General features: G+C 43.1%; 1 protein-coding gene across 3 annotated transcripts in view; it reads left to right on the top strand.

Annotated features, from left to right (window-relative positions):
- The window catches only part of WDR20 (WD repeat domain 20), an 81771-nt gene that overhangs the window by 22680 nt on the left and 37371 nt on the right, over positions 1-21720 (top strand). For all 3 annotated transcript variants that reach the window (XM_089659417.1, XM_089659416.1, XM_089659415.1), the window contains exon 2: positions 21324-21506. In XM_089659417.1, the coding sequence (XP_089515543.1) occupies positions 21324-21506 (183 nt within the window). The remainder of the gene's footprint in view (positions 1-21323; positions 21507-21720) is intronic.

A 21720-nucleotide genomic window follows, 5' to 3' on the forward strand; every position in this document is an offset into this window, starting at 1 on the left:
GCTGTAGGCCTGTTTATACTGCTCTGCAGACTACAGATGCTTGCTGTGTCATCCAGTCACTGTGAGAAGTGATTTCCATAGAGGTAGTCTGCGCTCCTAAGCAAAGTACTACTTATCATTGAAGTAACTGCGTCCTAGACAGTCAGCGGCACGACTACCGAAATGGCTCTGTGTGCTTTTAGCAGAGCAGGAAAAGGACAATTCTATTCAGTTCTGGGCCGTGCAGAGCTGTAAATAAAGAGTTAAATTGTACCAAGTGTATAAAAATGCAGAACTGGAGTCACTGAGCTCCTGAGAGCGACTCATTCTTTCACAAATGTTTGTAGAAGCAGTCTGCATGCCTAGGGGCTTGATTGTATACACATGTGGCCATGGAGGTGATTGGAACACCTGAATCACATGATTTGTAGGGGTGCCCCAGGTTACACAATGACAGGAAGAGTCAATGAACAACCTAGAAGGCGCAACAGTGCCCTGGTAGTTCATTGAAAACTACAATCCGACAGCTACAAAGGCCACACGTAGTTCATTCACAGAACTCCCAAGAATAAATGTGGCCATGTGGGCGGAGCCCTGCACGGCTACGCTCTTTCCAATATGTGACAGTGGGTGCGGGGAAACGATCCCTAGGCCCGCTGTCACAATTGGCAGAGGAGGCTGCAGGAGTGGGAACGTGTTCTGTATTCTACTCTAAAAACGGGTGGAACAAGTAACATGTTCCCAAAGGTGAATTTATCCTTTTTGTTTTTCACATTCACCCCTTACACAAAATGGTGAGGAAATTAAATTTTGGACACGGGCGCAGGAAAAAGTGAAAACTGCTGAGCCGTGATATGATGTTCAGTTCTTGCTGTTCATGCACATTACAGATGAGAGAGATGATCACAAACCAGTGACCTTTTGTAAGGTAACATTTTACAATGGAGATTGATATTGCTTACAGAACCAAATCTAGTTAAACCACTAACACTTTTTTTTTTTTTTTTTTTTTTCCTCGAGGAATTAATGAAAAGAAAGTTCAGTTTGTATATAAAAAGGGGCAGAAAAATTGACTTTAAAGCATACAGCTGAATACACAAATGATTTGAAGTACAATAGGATTTGTATTCCTGTGTATCCTGAGATTTTGCAAAACTTGGCTCACAGGACAGCCCTTTCTAGCAGGGGAGGGGATGTGAGCTTTGCTGCAGTTTACCTTTTACTTACAGGTCTCCTCCCTACGTTGAGACTGGACAGTAGAAGCAGCAGACTGATGAACTCACCTCTATATCACCCTTTGGCACTGACCAGTATACCCCGTACGGGGGGGGGGGGGGCCATGTTTATCTGCTGGGAGTAACAGGTAGTTCATGCAGCCTTCTGTTCATAATGTAACCGCTTTTTTGTGAATCTTTTTTCATCCCCCCCCCCCCCCCCCGTTTTTTGATGGTTCATGCAGCCAGCCTGTTCAAATCAATGGCCATCAGACAGCTGCGTGGACCTTCACACGCATCCCAGTGTACAACCTGTGGAACTGATGAACTGCTCAGAACGCAGGCAGTCCATGTACAGCAGAGCTCAGACTGGGAGAGGGAGAAACAGAACAAGGACACAGTTGTGCTAACATGTAGCATGCTGATAGGAGAGAGCAATGATGGAGATGAGGTCATTAGTGTGCTGCTACTCTTTTCATTGTCCAGTCCCAGGCTGGCGGAAGAGGGACAAGACCTGTTGGCGTTCCAAATGATTGACAACCAAGTTATGATGTTTCACAGCAGTGGAGAAGAGCGAGGATTCAGACAGGACTATGCAGTGGGGCAGGGGCACCTATATTACATTCAGTTATCTTAATGGCACATTTCTTGAACGATCTAGAATAACGAGGCCAGTAAATGCATCGAAGTTCATGGAAGAAGAATCTAGTAACGTACATCATATCAGAGCAATTACTTGATTCTCGTTACTATGAACAAAGTGGGTCATGTTTTATAATGACTTTCTGCTTGTCCTCTGAATTCCTCTGTATAAACAGCTTTACCTTCTCCTTCTGATTGCTTTTCAATGTGCTGTGAAGTTTTTTTTTTTTTTTTTTTTTTTTGTTTTTTTTTGCTTTCATTCATCTATTGGAACTGTTATTGAGGGTGAAGAACATCAGTTTTACGTTGTGCTACAGTATACAACATTCGTTGGGCTTGTGGAGAAATCTGTGTCGGGGGATACAAAACACCCATTCTGGTCATAAAAGTTGAATAAGGATTTATTTAGCAGTTAGTTGACTCTGGAAAGAATACAGAATGACATGTAATGCAGCCTAGTGACGGCATTAACAATCGCAATGACCGTGGTGGTTATCCCTGCAATTAATAAGGAACTTCACCACCCATTTTTGTTCTTTGTTTTTTTTTTTTCAGTCCCCTCTTACCTGCTTTGCTCATTTCTGTTCAGTAAACAGCAGGGTGGATTTGATTTAAATCCCTAGTCAGTAAGGCTTGATGTAAATCCTAGTTTTCTCCATAAAGACTAATTCTTGCTGGTATAACTTTAATATGCAAGTAGATGAAGATTTTTAGAATAACAACTTTTCATATTATTTTTTTATCCCCAGTTTAATAGGTTAATCATTCATATTTGGACAACTTTTCTGTTGTATTTAGGAAGGAGAAAAACAATCATTACCTTAATAACAATTTAAATAGATTTATTCATCTGAAACAATAACATTCCAGCATATGTGATTTGCTTAAACATCCATGTTTGGTAACTAATTTGGCTAAACAAAATCTATATATTGTAAGAAACTTAGACTGTCAGCCCCTCCCCCTCACACTTAGTTTCACTTTCTTCTTGTGCAGATCTATTCCACTCCAAACAATCAGAAAAATATTGTTTCTATTCTATTCACTGAACTTCTTGAAACTTCGCACTGAAGGGGTTGATTCTGTATTCATAGGTTTGTAGAAGTTAGGATGAAGGTCTTTTTCTTAACTCTGTTCATGTTATAACATTTTTGCTGTGAAGAAGAGGCATGTGATCTCCGCTGAGTCCAATTCAGTTTTGAGAACTGCAAAAGTAAACCGAACATCTGTGATAATATCTTGTAGGCAGAGAAACTGCCCAATAATCTTACAAAAACCTCTGGAAGAGCATGACATTGTGAATGGATTCATGGAATTTATTTACCAAAACAATTAAACATATACAGCCTTATTCTACATAATTAAAAAAACTAATCTTTATTTCATGATGGAATAACCTTTGGATGGCTATATATTTTCCTCAAAAAGCATTTTATTCAAAAAAATCCAATTTTATTCAAAAAAATCCAATTTAATTAAAAAAAATCCAATTTAATTAAAAAAAATCCAATTTAATTAAAAAAAATCCAATTTAAAAAAATCTGATTTTTTTTTTTTATTTAAATCGGATTTTTTTTTATTAAATCAAAAAAATCGGGTTTTTTGAATCAAAAAAATCGATGATTTTTATCCACCCTGGTAAACATACACATCCAGTGAATCCAGCAGTATTCTGTTGTGATCCGCTTCTATCCACCGGGTCCCAGCACCAACCTTTTCCTCTGGCGGCTGTCTCTTCCTGGTTCTTGGAGCCCCCCGGCCTCCAGATGCACTTGTGCAGTCTGCAAGAACCAGAACAAGACAGCGGCCCATCTTATGACGCAGCGCATGCTCATTATTTGGTAGTTTGCCTCCCGAGAATGCATGATAAGAGTATCCCAGGAGGCGACTGGTTACATCATTCTCACCCGGCCAAGAACCTGGAAGTTAGGGGCCATTACAATGAAAAAGTATTTATTTTTGTGTGTGTATGGGTGTCATAGTGTGTTGAATTTTATCCGGTGGGCAACTGGGAGCCACTGGTAGTTTGGGCGCCATGTGTGCCCTCAACCTGGAAGAAGGCAGTGACATACAGGTATGTTGCTGTGCCTGTACGAGACGCATGACCGCAGTACAATGTGGGCATGCGGTCCGGAGCGGTTAAAGTACATTTAGAACGAATTGTCCATCTTGAATTATCTTTACAGTGTGATTTTCACTGCAAGAAAAACTGCCTTGTCACCCTATCACAGGAGGTGGGAAATTAATGGATCTTCTCACCAGATCAACAGGTGATGAAGCTAGTCTACGGGAAAGGGGCTTAAAAAAAAAAACAAAAATGGGTTGTAATTTCTGATTTAAGTTAGTTCCACTTTGTCAAGCAGTTTTGTACATTTTTTTTCTTTGGCTCCCATTCACATCTTTATGTTTTGGTGCAGTCAGAGGGGGCTCGTTCACTCTGGAGCAATCATACATTTTGGATCGTCCATTGAAGATACAGACAAAAGAAAATCCGTGCAATCAGGCCTGTTCACTTCAGTGCATTTTTGTACAAAGCCATGTTAAAGCATGTATAAAATCTACATAATATAGTAATATATAGCAGCGTGAGTCCTTTAAAGACAAACTCTGGACAACTAAACAATATTCTCCCTTGCATCCTTTTAGTTGCCCAGAGCTAATACTTGTTGATCTTTCCAGCAGTGCAGTGTAATGTGTCAGTTATTGTAGAGCAGTGCATCTAACTGCAGTATTCACACAAAAGTCAAGAAGCTGCAGCAGGGGAGTGTGTAAGATAACCAGCTGCTTTAAAAAAGGAAAAAAAAAAATATATATTTTTTTTTATTCAGTCCAATTCTGTGCTTTTTAACGCTGTGCAGATTTGGGAGGCTGGTTTAAACAAAAATTGTTTAGTGCAGGGCTTGACAACTTTTGCTTTGACTCTCTAGGAGCCAGCTAAAAAAAGTTAGGACCCAGTTTTTTAAGTCGGCTGACCGGCGCCTGGAGCTGCATTTCCATGGCATCGGGCGATAGGAATTGTTCTTGCCTGGTGCTGAACAGAAAAAGACAGAAAATCAAAAAAAAAAAAGTAAATTTTCAGTTTATAAAGTTTTTTGCAAATATGTAATTTTTTTCTTCTTCATTGATGTTCTTTGATGAGGCTGCAGTGATGGGTACTGATAGGCAGCACTTGTGTGCACTGATGGGGCACTGGTAGGCGGCCCTGATGGGGCACTGGTAGGCGGCCCTGATGGGGACTGATGAGGAGGCCCTGGTGGGGCTGCATGGATTATCCGATTTGGATCTGTTCTGTTGCTTAACTCAAATCTGTGTTTCCCTCTTAGTGGGGGAGGGGGGTGGATAAAAGGAACAGAAGTGATAGCCAGCTGCCCCACACTCCTTGTCCAATCACTGGAGCAATCCGGAACCCATAACTGCAATCCCAGCACCCAGCTGTCAAACTGGGAAGGAGGTGTCGAAGGTGGGATGGCAGGGAGCTCATCACAGCCCCACCTACTAGAGGAGGGCGCCGGTTCCCACAAATGAGCACTGGATCCTGCTCCAGCAGGCCACAAAGCCGAGACCTCAATTACCGGGCAGCCCGACTGCTGCACCCGGAGGGGAGCCACATGGGGAGACTGAGTCCAGATTACTGCTGCAGTGTAGCCCAGGCGCCAAGACTCAGTTTCCAGTCGCCATGGTAACCTGGCGCCTGGGATTTGTCAAGCCCTGGTTTAGTGTCACTTTTAAGGCCCACGTGTGACAACATTACACACCAGCAGGAGACCCTCATGAGGCAGTTTCCTTACATTCTGTCTCTCGGGTTGGTGGCTGCATCTTCCCTGCATTGCCCTAACACAAGAAAACCTCTTGTAGACTTAGAAGTCTCTTTAAACAAAGAAGCCTTCTTGTGAAGGCTGTGACAGTCAGGACACAATTAGGTAATAGAAGGCCTTTATGCCTCCACATGACTTGTTTTGCCACGGTTGTGCCATCAGAGGCTTATGAGACAGACCAGGTTCTTGGCAGTCATCTAAGGCCATCCGATGCGGCAGTGATGAGAGGTCGAGTTCAGTTGTGTTTTTTGCAAGTCCTTCAATGTGGATATCTTATCAGAATGGTCTTCTGTTTTCAGTCGTAAAACCTGTCTGGTAGACTAGCAGTGAAATAAGAGGAACACAATAAAACCTTTGTGCAGAGCTCTCCCATCTAATCAAATACTACCATCACCTATGTTTTCCCTGCAGTTTTTAGGCCGGTCTGGTGATGTCATGGGTCATTCCTTCTCTTTCCTGGAGGAAATGGTTGAAGGACAGTCATTCAATCTGAAGTGCCCAAAATGTGGGCAATTTTTGTAGTGCTGATACTGCCCCTTGACCTCACTGATAATTTGCCTGCCCCACACCCCACCCCAAAATCTTCTATTCTGGTTGTACAATGCTTGTGATTGTGTATGTGATTTTTATTGAATCAAAATGGTCGCTATAAATTTGTACAGGAGTATACAGGTGTACCTCGGTTTACGAATTTAATGCGTTCTCAGACGTTTCGTTTTGCAAAACCATTTGTAAACCGAAACACGGTTTCCCATAGGAATGCATTGAAAAACAATCCGTTCCGGAGGTCAAAAAAGTAAAAAAGAAAAAAAAGTAATTGTCACAATAGGACAGTTTGGTTTTTTGTTTTTTTACATGTAATTACTGGCTTTTTTTTTTTTTTTTCTCTGTACTTTAGCTCACATAATCAGCTGTCACTTTCTCCCCATCTAAAAGAAAGTTTCCTTTTTAGTTTGTTTATTTTAACTCCAGAAATAATGTTTCCTTATTTTATTTCTGGAGTTAAAAGAAACAATGTTTCCTTTTTAGTTTGTTTCTTGTAACTCCAGAAATGTTTCCTTTTTAGTTTATTAAAATAAAGTATCCTTTAGCTTTGGAGACAGTGACAGCTAATTCTGTGAGCTATAGTGAAGGAAAAAAAAAAGCTGGCAATTGCATTTAAAAATCGGCACCGACATACACTTTGTATTGCATAAAAAAAAATCATAAACCGAGGTACACCTGTATGTTTTAAAGAAAACCCCAGAAAATATGGGACTGAAAGCATGTGGAAATGTTGATGTAACTTCCAAAAATTATTTCAAAGAAGTCCTGTGATAGCTTGGCCCAGAAAAAAAAAGGCAAACAGAGGGCAAAGGACTTTTTAGCCAGCATTGCTTGGTCTCCCAGAAGCAGATAACTCTGACTGGTGGTCTGAGGAATATTCAAGGTGAGTAGCAGAGGCTGATGAATCTTAGATCCACAAAATAGATAGGGAGATTCTTGCATTGCATGTCCTTGGGTACATCTTCCTCCCCAACAAGGAAGACTGTGAGCAGTAGAGTGGGAACATCACCAAATCTCTCTCCAAGGCCTTGTTCACACTTGAAAAACACTGACGCTGCTGAGCGGCAGCTGGCATCACACTTATTTGTGGCAACGAAGTTGACAATTGCGAGAGCTTGGAAAACTCGTCTCCTCAGCTTTGAAGCTGTCAAAAATCGGATCAACTTCATAATGGTTAATGAAAAACTGACGGCCATATTGTCGGATACCCATACAAAATTTCTGCAGGTATGGCGTCCCTGGCTGGATGTAGCTCAGCCCTCAAGATTTGACCAGTCTCTGCTTTCGATATGAGGATGGATATTGCCGTGATTACCCCGGAGCCCTTCTTGGGTATGTGTTGTTTTTTTTTCTCTCTCTTTCTTTCTTCCTCTTCTCGTACGTGTCTCTCTACTGTTTGTCTCTTTCTAATCCATTGTTCAAACTATCCTTAATCACACTTTACAGATTGAATTTACTGTTTCATGTGCTACATATGCGTCACTATTTAGAAATACGAAACATTTATGTAAATCTTTTGATCTATGCCGCTACCAATACATGACTTAAATTGATTTTCATTCATTTAGTACAATTTATATTTGATGGTCATTATATCTGTGATCCATATGTTTGTTTATGTTTTGCTTCATCTATAATAAAACCCTTTGTAAAAGAAAAACACTGACGCTGAACAAACATGCCTATGGCTTTAATATGCATTGTCTGACTTGTGTTAAAGGTGCTTTAAAAACGCTCCCCAAACATCCCCAGATGGCTTTTTTTTTTTTTTTCTTTTTTTCCTTGTGAACAAGGCCTAACATGCTGCAATTGCTTGCCAACACATTACCATAGTCTTGATGGAGATGCTTCAACTTCCAAACTCCACATGAAGCTTCATTTGTGAAACGCAGCAACACAACCACTTCACTTACTGTGTGCTGTCCATATTATCATTTGCAGACTGCTTTACTAGGGGTTTGAGCCGCATTAAGCATGCAGGGCCTACATCTGGTGGGGCTAGCAGGCAGCAGTGCCTTAGATGATCGCACACTGCAGATGTATAGCTATGAGGCCACAGAACAGGAGTGCTCCAGCACACCGCATGCAAAGAAATGCACTGTGCTTTTTTTTTTTTTTTTTTTGTCCCCCCCCCCCAGAGAAATTCATGATAACATATGCACTTTCAGGGTGTCAGATGTTTTCTTCTATTTCAGGTACTTATATAGTGCTGTCCAATTTATGCAGCGCTTAGCATCTATATTGTACATTCACATCAGTCCCTAACCCTCAAGGGGTGTACAATCTAAGGCCCCTAACTCACATTCATACATACACATACTGGGGACAATTTAGACAGGATCCAATTAACCTACCAGCATGTCTTTCGAGCATGGGAGGAAACTGGTGTACCCAGAGGAAACCCACGCAGGCACAGGGAGAACATGCAAACTCCAGGCAGGTGGTGCCATGGTTGGGATTCGAACCAATGACCTTAGTACTGCCAGGCAAAAGTGCTATTTATCCACTGTGCTGCCCGATCTTTCTAGATCTCCCCTATAGGGCAGCATAGATTTACCTTTTGAGTTCAGGTCCTCTTTGTAGTAAATGTTACAATTTAGGTAAAAGCACAGCTGAGTAAACCTCAGAGTCTCCCTTTGTGTGATATTTTTGTAATCGGTCTCTAGTTCTTGAAACCGTCTACACTGTGTGGGCCCTGTGCCCATTGTAGCCTGTGTGCCACACCTGGTACTACATTGAAATCTGTTTCATGCTTCCCTCTATTGTCATCAGGCATCTGCGCGCGGCCAAAACATGAAAGCAACAACGTGGTGCAGATGGGAGGTGGTGGCATGTTGATTGCATGTTCGATACAAGCCGGAGCTACATAAATGAAACTTGCTGAGCAGGACAGTTTGGAAATGATCATCTTTATGTTGGGGGATGTAAATGTGAGAACAATCGCTGCCTGAATAGAATGAGAAGGGGCGGCTGGGGATTTGAAGTGAACCTGTCGGTTTAAGAGACTAAAGCGGTGCTGGTGCCAAAGTAAAGGCACCCTGTAAACCTTTACAGAGAGAATCATGATGGCTGCCATTGCTGACATCCCATCCTGCAATGCTAGTTGCCTGGCTGACCTGCTGCCTTCAACATTCAACTCAGATTTGTAACAAGAATACAAAGTTCTGGCTTTCATATTTCAACTTTCCTTATTGGCTTATGTATTCCGGGTCAGTAACTAAGGAAATATTGAAGTCGGTGGTAGCTAGCCAACCGGCATTTTCCTATGGGGGTCAGCCCCTAGAAAGGTTCCCTTTTAATCCTTGGATTGTTTTGTGTGTGTTTTATTTTCTGTGTTTTTTTTTATTTTTTATTTTCTGTTTTTTTTCTGGGTTTTTTTCTTTGCTTTCGGTTGTTTGCTTTCGGTTGTTGTTTTCTGTTTTGTGTGTGGTTTTTGTTTGGGTTTTGTTCTGGTTTTTTTTTTTTTTTTGTTTGTTTTTTGTTTGTGTGTTTTTTTTTTTTTGGGGGGTGAATGTGGTTTTTTTTTTTTGTGTGGTTTGTTTTTTTCTGTTTTGTTTTTGGAGGAGTGTGTGTGTGTTTTTGTGTGTGTGTGTGTGTGTTTTTGTGTGTGTGTGTGTGTGTTTTTGTGTGTGTGTGTGTTTTTTTTTTTTGTTTTTGTTTTTTTTGTATTTGTTGCATCTTCTGTGTATTGAAATGAAAGCACAAAAAACATCTGTAAAAAAAAATAAAAAAAATAATTTAAACTTTCTGCATCCCTCTCCCCCCAAGTAATGAAGAGTGGAAGACACATTTGTAGTCCAGAGCAGCCTAGTGTGACGATAGATACAGTGATAAAGCGAGCATAGCCATCGAAGGACAGGAAGCCTGGTGTTCAACAGATCATCAGATGAAAAGAAAACTAATGCAGCCACCACATCAAAGGACTGGCAAGCAGCAATGTATGACATTTTTGTTAATCTATACCTGAAGTGGGCAGCACAGTGGCTAAATGGTTAGCACTTCCACTTGGCAGTACTAGGGTCGTTGGTGTGAATCCCAACCATGGTACCACCTGCCTGGAGTTTGCATGTTCTCCCTGTGACTGCGTGGGTTTCCTCCCACACTCCAAAGACATGATGGTAGGTTAATTGGATCCTGTCTAAATTGGCCCAGTATGTGTATGTATGAATGTGAGTTAGGGACCTTAGATTGTACGCCCCTTGAGGGTTAGGGACTGATGTGAATGTACAATAATATATGTAAAGCTCTGCGTAAATTGACAGCGCTATATAAGTGCCTGTGTGGGTTTCCTCTGGGTACTCCGGTTTCCTCCCACACTCCAAAGACAAGCTGGTAGGTTAATTGGCTCCTGTCTAAATTGTCCCTAGTATGTATGAATGTAAGTTAGGGACCTTAGATTGTACACCCCTTGAGGGTTGGGGACCTTAGATTGTACGCCCCCTGGAGGGTTGGGGACCTTAGATTGTACGCCCCTTGAGGGTTGGGGACTGATGTGAATGTACAATATATATGTAAAGTGCTGAGTAAATTGATGGCGCTAGATAAGTACCTGAAATAAATAATAAGTGCAAGTCTGCTTTTGGGGAAAAGGGTCTTTTTCAGTAAATCGACCTGCTTTTGTCCCGTATTTGAGCAGTTCAGCAAATTGTCGCGGTGTGAACATGCTCTGATAGCGTTCTCTATTTTCCCCCCATCTTTGTCATCTGCTTTCACCTGACCTTTCTGGCCGGCTCATATTTCTTCCCTTTCAGAAGGCCACTATTGTGCCGTCTAAGTAGGCTGAAATGGAATCGCGCTGGTGAGGCAGCACCTGGATAACACCTTATTATACTGTAATTATTTTTATGTAGATGGGATCGAGGGAAAGATTAGCTTTGCTGGAGCCGGTGTGCTGGCAGTCTGCATGTCACAGAATCTGCTGTGCAGAACAATGCAGCTTTGATGGCCTCGCGTCTTTCAGCGAGGACTTTCTGCTGTCCACGTCTTGTAGTGTTTGGGTGTACAACAGTCCATTTTGCAAGATCTTTGATCCGCTTTGTAGATTGAAATACATTTGTGCTGCTTGCCGCAAACACAAGCTAAGATGAGCTTGTCTTTAGTTGACTGTTTTATGCCACCACTGGAAAACCCGGCCTCCAGGTGTAGGAGAAATGGGGTCGTCCTTTTCCTCTTGTTACAGGCCTGGCGAATTTATGACCCATCTCCAAGTCTAAGTGCTAACACAAGCGAGCATGATGATATAAATAATAATAATTAAAAACGTTATATTCCATTCATTTGCAGGGATTTCCTCACTTCCTGCTGTGCTATGGGGGCCCCAGGGGCGGACTAACAACTCATGGGGCCCCCAGGCAATAGGGGATCATGGGGCCCCTGTGTCCTTGCCCAAACTCAAAAAATCCTATGAAAAAGGTACCAGGGGCATCTCATGGGGCCCCCTACTGACCCCGGCCCTCGGGCAGTGCCCGAGTTTCCAAATGTTCAGTCCGCCCCTGGGCATTACAACCCTCTCAGTTTTGCCTATAGTTCTACTTTAACCACTTCAAGTTCAGATACTTTTACCCCCTGCCTGTCCAGGCCAGTTTTCAGCTTTCAGCGCTATTACACTTTGGCAATTGCGCGGTCATGCAACCCTGTACCCATATGAATTTTTTAGCATTTTTTTTGAGACACAGCTTTATTTTGGTGGTATTTATTCACCACTGGGATATTTTTTATTTTTTTTATTTTTTTTTGCTATATAAATGAAAGTCCAAAATTTTTGAAAAGCGTTTTTCTTATAAAATTTTGCAAACAAATAATATTTCATAAATATTGCCCAAAATTTATTCAGTTATCTTTTTAGCAAAAAAATAACCCAAATTAGTTTATAACCAAAAATTGTAAAAAAATGTAAAAAAAAAAAATTTTTATGTTTGTTTTTTTTTTCTACATACTGTCACCCTAGCAGTACAGTGTCACCATGGTGACACTGTACGACTTGTGGGGGGTGAAGGTTTGGTTTTTTTTTTTTTTTTTTTTTACACTGATCGTTTTTACAGCCTTTATGGGTGTAAAAGCAATCATTTCTCCTTCTCTCTGGCTGCATTCTTGCAGCCATTGGAAACTACTGTGTGAGCTGTGATTGGTCACAGCTTGTCACATGGTACAAGGCTGTTGCGAATAGCCTTGTACCATGTGACCTCTGATCATTCACAGATTTCACACGTAGTAAGCAATGATGTCAGAAGTGACATCTTGCTTACTACTCTGCATGTGATCACTGATTGGCCAATGAGTGATCACATGACCGTACGACGATCGGGGTTCCACTGTGTCTGAAGGACACAGCGGGCGCCGGATCGCGGTGCTGCATGCTCCCAGGGAGCGCACACAGTCCAAAATGGCGGGCGCCGTTTATGAACCGCAACCCGCCCCTCGACTGCCACCGTCTCGCCGTTTTTATATACAGCGGCCGGATTGCAAGTGGTTAATATAGAACATCCCTCACATGTAGATGGTTCCCAGGTATTCCTGTGTATTGACACAGTCTGCTACTTCTTCTAAAGGACCTTGGTGTCTGGCATGGGGATGAACTGGCTTTAAAAGAATTTAGCTCCAGTCTCATTCTGAGCAAAGCGACAGGTTGATTTTAATTTGTAGAGGTTAAAGCGGAGCTCCACCCAAAAGGGGAAGGTCTGCTTTAAGGATTGGTCCCTCACTGCCCGTGAGGAATTGGCACCTTTTGGGGAGCGGGTACGCAATTTTGACTGGTACCCGCTCCCACTTCCACTGCAACCACCTAGGCGATCAGAAGCTGACGTTGTCCTCCCCAAAGTCTTTTGGGACACGTGATAGGTCCCAGGAGACTACGGGACCATTCGGAAGGTGCAGCGCTGCTCGTGCATGTGCAGTGGGCACCCGGCTGCGAAGCCGCAAGCTATCACAGCCAGGTGCCAACACTTAAGATGCCGAGGAGAGAGGATTGCTAGTGTGGACACACCACTGGATTGTAGGACAGGTGAGTGTCTGGGGTTTTTTTTTTTTTTTTTTTTTTAAAAGTAATCAGCTACAGTTTTTGTAGCTGCTGACTTTTTTCATATTTGACTGGAGCTCTTCTTTAAGCAGCGTGTAAATGCTTTCCACCCTCTGATTTCTGATCTTTCTAAAACTCAATGTAAATTGATTTGGTTTCTATAAACTATAGCATAGTGTGTTTTTCAGCAGCTCGCCAAATTTCTTTACTCACCCAGAGTGTTGATTAGGCTCTTGTTTAACCTCCCTGGAGGTATTCCCGAGTGTAGCTCGGGGTAAAGTTTCAGCACCAAAAGCGGTAACCCCCCCCAGCTACACTCGGGAATACTCTGCAGCGTTGCTTTGGGATCCCTTCTGCACTTACCTTGTCCTGCGCTCCCGCGATGTCCCTCCTGCAGTGTCCCCGGCAATGTAATCCGGTGGATGCCGGCATCTGTCTTCCGGGTTCCGTCCCCTGGGACGTACGGGGGACGGAACTGGCAGGAAATTTAAAATTGTCAAAGTGACATTCACTAAATACATAGTATAACATTCCTGTATCAAACCATTTCACATACATTTTGTCCCGAGTGCTTTGTCCGGTGCCCTGCCTGCATTTTTACTGTTCTTTCTGCCTGGAAACTGAGAAACGTCCATGGCGTCCAAAAAGCGTCCCTTTAGGTCAAAAGCGGTTTTAGACCGGCTAGAGAACAGCGATAGTAAATCAGAACCACTTGCAGAATTGAGTGATAATGATTTGTGGGGGAAATTCCTCATCAGACACTGAAACCGATTTTGCGACTTTGCTCAGTGATGTGGGAACTTGGCGCTATATTTCAAATTTCAGTGTTTTTACTTTGATTATATTATTGAATTAAATTTTATTATATTATTTTTATGATTATTTATTAAATTATAATTTATGATTTTGTGTTTCAAATTTTATCCTACCCGGGATGTTTACTAGACTCTTGTTCGGACAGATTTCAGTGAGTTATTCCTAAAAATTACAGGCCTACAATAAAAAAAATTACATATTTCCATGCAAAAAAAGTACCGCTTTGAGCACAGAAATACTGAGCTAATCAGACCGCTAGGGAGGCTACGCACATCAGTGGTGTTTTTGCCCTGATAGCATTAGCCTTTGATAGTCCTCTTTTACTAGTTACCTGACATTGCACGGTAATTAATTCTTAGATAACTTATCTACGTGGGAATTTTTTCATCTACAAATGGTGTCATCCACTCATAGCTAGGAGCTGTCCAGTGAGACGTCTTTCCCCAAACATAAGCTGATTGATATGCTTGTTCTCTTATTGTTAAAATAAAAAACAAATGTTTATTGGAGAATAACAATAGGATGATTTGGCAGACACTCTGCCTGTGCTCGCTATGCCATGTGTGTGGGGTGGTTCTGCAGCTCCCATGTCCACTGGCAGCTCTGCACATTGGAATTGCTGACAGTTGGCACCCCACTGACTCCCCCAGCGGTTTGAAATCCGATTAGTCCACCAGGCAGAGGATTTTCCTCTCTTGCCTGTTCTGTAGATTTGCAAAGGCATTAACATCACAGAGGGTTAGGGACCTGGGAGCACTGCAAAAGGATTACTGAAAGCAGTCATTTACATCAAATGAATCCTGAAAGGAGAGAATCTTCCTTTTTTTTTTTTTTTTTTTTTTTTTTTTTTTGAAGCTTTGCTCTTAAAGGAGAAGTATGGCCAAAGCTCTTTTGGCCTTCTGCAGGTCACAGGAGCGTATTTGGTTCTGGAATCCTGTGCCCCATACTCATCCGACAGCAAGCTAAAGCCCGCTGTCAGCTGGCGTCACGCTTGTCAGGATTCCGGCAGAGCCCGGACCGACTATGTCAGGATCCACCCAGATACCTGATTAGCAGCTGGCTCAGCCTCTCAGTGAGCTGCTGAGAGTCTGAGCCAGCCGCTCCGACTTCTTACACGGCCCAGCACTCCAGTGAGCATTAGAGGGGCAGAACGGAGAGCCGGTGACTGACAGTCAACACTCCCTGCTCGATTCTCTTTTCGGCCCTGTTCACACTGGCAATAAAAGGAGTTTGGGGTGTGTTTTTATGGGTAAATTCCCATAGTTATGACATGTATTTTTTTTTTTTTTTTTTTTTTTTTTACCACACCTTCTCAACCACTGGTGGAGCATAAGGGGTCACAATGGCGTTTGCGCCTCATGCTCCAGGGGGCCCGTGCGGCCTCCTTGGCACATTTTGTTTGACACTTGGACAGGAGTGGTTGCATATACAGGAACCAATCTTCCTCCATTTTCCTCCTGCAACCGCTGAAATCCGACTTTTCCTTCTCTTTCTCCCACCCACATTCAGAAGTTGAAGAGCAAGGGCCACTTAAGTGATTTGGTAACCGGTTGCGGGCCACTATGAAACAAAAATGGTTCAGAATTTAGATTGATTGTTTTATTTTAAATAGCATCATGAACATTTCCCTCCTGAAACCACTCAAATCCGACTTTTCCTTCTCTTCTTCCCACCAGCATTCACAGGTTGCAGGAGGAAAATGTTCATGATGCTATTTAAAATAAAACAATCAATCTAAATTCTGAACCGTTTTGTTTCACAGTGGCCCGCAACCGGTTAACAAATGACTTAAGTGGCCCTCGCTCCTCAAACGGTTGAGCACCCCTGTTGCAAACCTTTACATAAACCCCATGAAGTAACTGGCCTCAGGTAATACGCAAACAAATTCCCCTACATAATTTGTACCTGTTTTTATGCAGTCTTCTCTTCTCTACAGCTGTTCAGAGTGCAGAATTTACACAAGATCGCTCTGAAAAGTAGTGTGGAGAGCTAAAGTTACTCAGCAGAACTCAGTGAGCGGAGCTCTGAGCCTTGATTGGAGGGAAAGGGAAAGGGAAGAGAGACGCCCCCGCCAAAAAATGCAAAGGAAAAGAGCTGAGGCTGTCAACCACAGATTGTGCAGTGGAGTTCCCTCTCCTGTCACCTTTTTTCTCTTGGTGTTAGGAAAACTTGTCAGAAGTGCAAATGTCAGAGGAACGAGGAAGCAGACAGAAATGATACAGTGCTCTGGATTGAGATTGTGATTGGCCTTTCACCACATCACGTAGGACACAGCGATCACGGAGATCGTCGGGTGCGTGCCCCCGGGGGCGTGCAAGAGAGCGCGTTCTGGGAGGACGTCATATGACGCCCTCCCAGAACTGGCCGGCTGCAGTGTAGCCATCATTCAGCTATCTGCGGTTGGCAAGTAGTTAAAGTGATACTAAAGTCTTGTCTTTTTTTTTTTTTCTCAAATATAACAAATGTGTTATACTTTCCTGCTCTGTGTAATGTTTTTGCACAGAGCAGCCCCCAACCTCCTCTTCCCGACCCCTCCGCAGGCACTGGAAACTGACTGGAACTCTACTGCACTGGTGTGAACTAGGGCCATTGCATTACATGGAAAACACTGTGTGCATGCATTTTTGATGCGTAAAAAAAAAAAGTGCACTGGACTGCATCTGGTGTGAGCTAGCCCTGAGATTTTAGAACCACTTTAACCATTTGCCGACCACAGATAGCCGAATGACGGTTTCACCACGGCTGGCCAGTTCTGGGAGGGCATCATATGACGTCCTCCCAGAACGTGCCGTCCCACGCGCCACCGGCGATCTCCGTGATCAGTGTATCCTTCGGACGCAGCTGATCACATGATGTGGTAAAAGGCCAATCACAGCAGCCTTTTATTTATTATTTATTTCATATAGCGCCATCAATTTACACAGCACTTTACATATATATTGTACATTCACATCAGTCCCTAACCCTCAAGGGGCGTACAATCTAAGGTCCCTAACTCACATTCATACATATACATGCTAGGGACAATGTAGACAGGAGCCAATTCACCTACCAGCATGTCTTTGGAGTGTGGGAGGAATCCGGAGTACCCGGAGGAAACCCACGCAGGCACAGAGAGAACGTGCAAACTCCAGGCAGGTGGTGCTGTGGCTCGGATTCGAACCAACGACCCTAGTACTGCCAGGCGGAAGTGCTAACCACTTAGCCCAGGGGTCTCCAAACTATGGCCCTCCAGGTGTTAAGGAACTGCAAGTCCCTTGAGACCTTGCAAGACTTTGACAGCCACATGCAAGATTCCCAGAGGCAGAGGCATGATGGGAGTTGTAGTACTTCAACAGCTGGAGGGCCATAGTTTGGAGACCCCTGACTTAGCCACTGTGCTGCCCATACTTTTACCACGTGATCAGCCGTGTCCAATGACACAGCAGATCACCGGTAAATGCAGTTGCTGCTTATCGGCTGCACTTTCCTCACGCTGAGGAAGTACTGCCAATAACCGGCAATTGTCAGAGGATGGATCGGCACCAATCATCAGAACACTGATAATCAGTGCCCAGCCGTGCCGCCCACCTGTCCCACCTATCAGTGCCCATCATTTATGTCTATCAGTGCTGCCTCATCAACGCACATCAGTGAAGGAGAAAAACTACCTTTTTGCACAATTTTATAATAGAAACAAAGAATTTTTATTTATTTTTTTTGTTTAAATCAAATCAAACACCCAGCGGCAAGTACATACCACCAAAAGAAAGCTCTTTTGTGTGATAAAACTTTCATATGGGTACAGTGTTGCATGACACTCAAAGCGCGACAGCGCTGAAAGCTGAAAATTGGCCTGGGCAGGAAGGGGGTATAAGTGCCTGGCAGGCAAGGGGTTAAATGAAGCCCTTGTGGATTGTGAGTTTTCACAGCGGGTGCCCTCAATTTTAGATGAGGCAGCCTAGGCCTGAGGTCAGTACATTCAGGCCTCTAGTAACAAAACAAAGCTGATATCAGGGCAACACACAGAGGGGGATTTTTGGCGTTCACACATCAGAATGCTCTTTGTGAAGTTCACTATTAAGCAGGACTTCAAATTGGCTGACTGTTTGGAAACCTGAAGAGTCTAATCTGCTTGTAAACTGGGGGCCGAATGTTGGGAGGGATTGTATGCGGAATGACACAGTTGTCCCGAGCCGCCTGTTTGTACATGACAGGTGCTCTTTGAGGTGCTCCAGCTATTTTTGTGAGCAGTTTGTTCACCTGTAATGTTTCTAAGCTCCCCCCTTCCCCTGGCTGGATCACCATAGCAATATTCACGTGTTCTAGCAATGACCTTGGCAGCGCTTTCAAAGCTTCAAAAACTGCTAACTAATGTGACTTGTATGTGCTCTGGATTATTCCTCCCCGCAGTGCTGGCTCCGGGCTTTATTCTTCACTTGTGGAAACATTCACCTATATAAAACAAAGCCTCCATGTGCACAATGCTTATTGCAGGGTCACTGCTGTCACTTTTGTTCTGACCTCTGTAAAAGCTGGCTGTGTCCCGTACAGGAGGGTAGCTGGACTTCTAAAACCCGTCCAGTGCTTATGGCACGCCGTAATAGTGAGCGAGGCCACTGCATAACGCCCTAAAGAGGAACTTCACCCGACCCCAGGCTAAACGAATTTCCCCTTTTCTAATAATCGTCCGAATAGGGCAATTAACAAAACATATTAAAGCGGCGCTCCACCCAAAAGGGGAAGTTCCGCTTTAAGCCTTTGTCCCCCGCTGCCCATTAAAGATTGGCACCTTTGGAGAGCGGGTACCCGAATTTGACAGGTTCCCATTTCCGCTGCGATAGAATGCATGAAGGTAAAAAACAATTTGTGTACTGCAGCCGCCCCCCTAATACTTACCTGAGCCCCATCTCAATCCAGCGATGAGCGCAAGAGCAGCTGCTCTCCCAGACTTGTCCCATTTTCTCCCACTGCTGTCAGTCACAGCCAATGAGGAGAGAGGAGTGGGGCCGACCAGCGGCTGTGTGTGTGTGAATGGATATGCAGAGCAGCGGCTCGGGAGCGAGCCTACCTGAGTGCCCACATAGCATATTGCTTGCCGTGGGGGCACTCGGCCAGAGGGAGTGTCCAGCAGCGCTGGCAGTGGACCTGAGAAGAGGAGGATCAGGGCTGATCTGTGCAAAATCATTGCACAGCGTAGATGTGTATGTATGTGTGTGTGTGTGTGTGTGTGTGTGTGTGTGTGTGTGTGTGTGTGTATATATATATATATATATATATATATATATATATTTTTTTTTTTATTTATTACACACACACATATATGTATGTATATATATATATATATATGTGTGTGTGTGTAATAAATAATAATAAAAATATATATATATATATATATATATATATATATTTTTTTTTTTATTTATTTATTACACACACACATATATGTATACATAATATATATATATATATATTTTTTTTTTTTATATTTTTTTTTCCTTTCTTAAATTGCCTTTTAATATTGCTTTAACCTCCTTACAACAGATGGTAAAAAAAATCTTAAAGGGGAAATGTGAATATATTGTGGAGGTGTAATGCATATATGTGGCAGGGATCGAATGTCGCACACTACACAAAATAGAGAGAAGAGCTCAGTGTAATCTGTGATCTGAGTTGGAGGGAGTGGACAACTCCCCACCACACACACACACTTAGGGAAATAATCGCATGATGTGGGGGGGGGGGGTCGTAGGCAGATTGCATGGTGTCAACATTGTCTCTTAAAATGACTCATGCAGATAGCAGGGAAGAAGACAGCAGAGAGAAATGACACTTGGTGCTTTGGATTGAGGGAAGTACACACTATAGAAAGACATGCTTTGTTCATTTTTATTTCAAAGGTATACGACCATTTTAAAGTAAACTTGGTTGCATGTGTCACAGTATATAACATGAAGCAAAACCTATCAGCAGGTCAAATAAGCTCCAAAACCTGTAGAGAAGCATCTGTAGATGTGTAGATGCTTTGTAATTCAGATTTTTTTTTTTTTTCTTCATATTTAGAAAAAAAAAAAAAAAACAATTCAAGTTTTTTCTTTACTTTGTAATTTAGATCTGCAATTTGCTTTTTGTTGTCAAAGGCATTGATGCAAACCCAGCATGCACTGAGACAGCCTTTTGATGTGTTTGGAGAGGAGAATGCTGGGAATTCTAGTTCAAGAGGAAGTGTGAGAGACCCTCCAGGAATGATGCTACTCGCTCCAGCACTCATTAGATTGCTGCTAATTGGTTTCTTGAAGCAGAGAAAGATGTGGACACCTGGCCATCAAATCTCTGAGATTGTTGAACATCCTGTTCTAAAATCATTGATGTAGCTTTGGCTCTCATTTGTGGCTTTAACGATCTCTACTGTAAGATTAAGATTTTGGTGTGTGGAAATGTGTTAAGTCAGGTACTGATGTAGGGTGAGAAGACCTGTCTCCCAGTTGGCGTTCCAATTCATCACAGGACCTCCTGCTCTCTAGCTCCCTGGTCTCCTCCTCCCACGCCCGATTGCAGGACTTCTCCAGGACTTCCCCCATCCTCTGGAACTCCCTACCCCAATCCATCAGACTGTCACCTACCCTCACCACCTTCAGGTGCACCCTGAAAACCCTCCTCTTCAGGGAAGCCTACCCCAACCTCACCTAACACCCGACCTCACCTAACAACTAACCTCCTCCACTCCACCCCCCACAGCCATCTCCTCCTGTGCCACCTTCCCCTCCCTCCTAGATTGTAAGCTCGAAAGAGCAGGACCCTCGAACCCCTCGTGTAGTGTATTGTTACTGTCTTGTCTCATGTTCTGTCCCCCTTGCTGCTGTACAGCGCTGAGCAAACCCTTTGGCGCTATATAAATACTGTATAATAATAATCTCAAAGGCGTTCAGTAGAGTTGAGGTCAGAGCTCAGTGTCAGCCACGTGAGTTCATCCACATCAAGCTGGTCAAACCGTGGCTTTGTGCACAGGGCCACAGTCATGCTGGAACAGAAAATTGTCTTCTCCAAGCTGTTACCACAAGGATGGAAAACATTTGTCTGCAATTACTGTATTCTGTAGTATTAACAGTACCCTTCACTGGAAACACTAGAACTTGAATTTGGAGGGGTGTCCACATGCTTTGTCTATATATAATAGGTGCATTTGGTCTGATGTCCACAAACGTTTGGCCACCTTCTGTATTAATAATGTCTTGTTGCAGTGTAGGACATCAGTGGTATGTAGCTTTGTCTGTGAACAGTCCGTTTTTAAGACCTTTTTATTTTTAATTTCCTCAGGCTGCGGATTTAAGCAAACCAATAGACAAACGGATCTACAAAGGGACGCAACCCACGTGTCATGACTTTAATCATCTCACAGCAACGGCAGAGAGCGTCTCACTGCTGGTCGGGTTCTCTGCCGGACAGGTCCAGCTTATAGACCCCATCAAGAAGGAAACCAGTAAGCTATTTAACGAGGAGGTGAGTTTAACGGTCAAGTATTTAATAAGCAGTTCCACATTCTGAGTTTTGGGTGGAACGGGAGCAGAGTTTTGATTCTGGTTTGATACTTTTTGGGATTTGGGGGGGGAGGGGGGGATTTGCCACTCCTATTAACAGTAGTTATGAGCTTTTAGCCTAGCTAGTCTCCAGCCTGATTTTACCATAGGGCATTTTAACTGAAGGCAACAGCATC

The sequence above is a fragment of the Staurois parvus genome, unplaced genomic scaffold, assembly GCF_062004578.1.
Source record: "Staurois parvus isolate SC_StPar_1 unplaced genomic scaffold, SC_StPar_1.0 ptg001156l, whole genome shotgun sequence".
In the NCBI taxonomy this organism is placed as follows: domain Eukaryota; kingdom Metazoa; phylum Chordata; class Amphibia; order Anura; family Ranidae; genus Staurois; species Staurois parvus.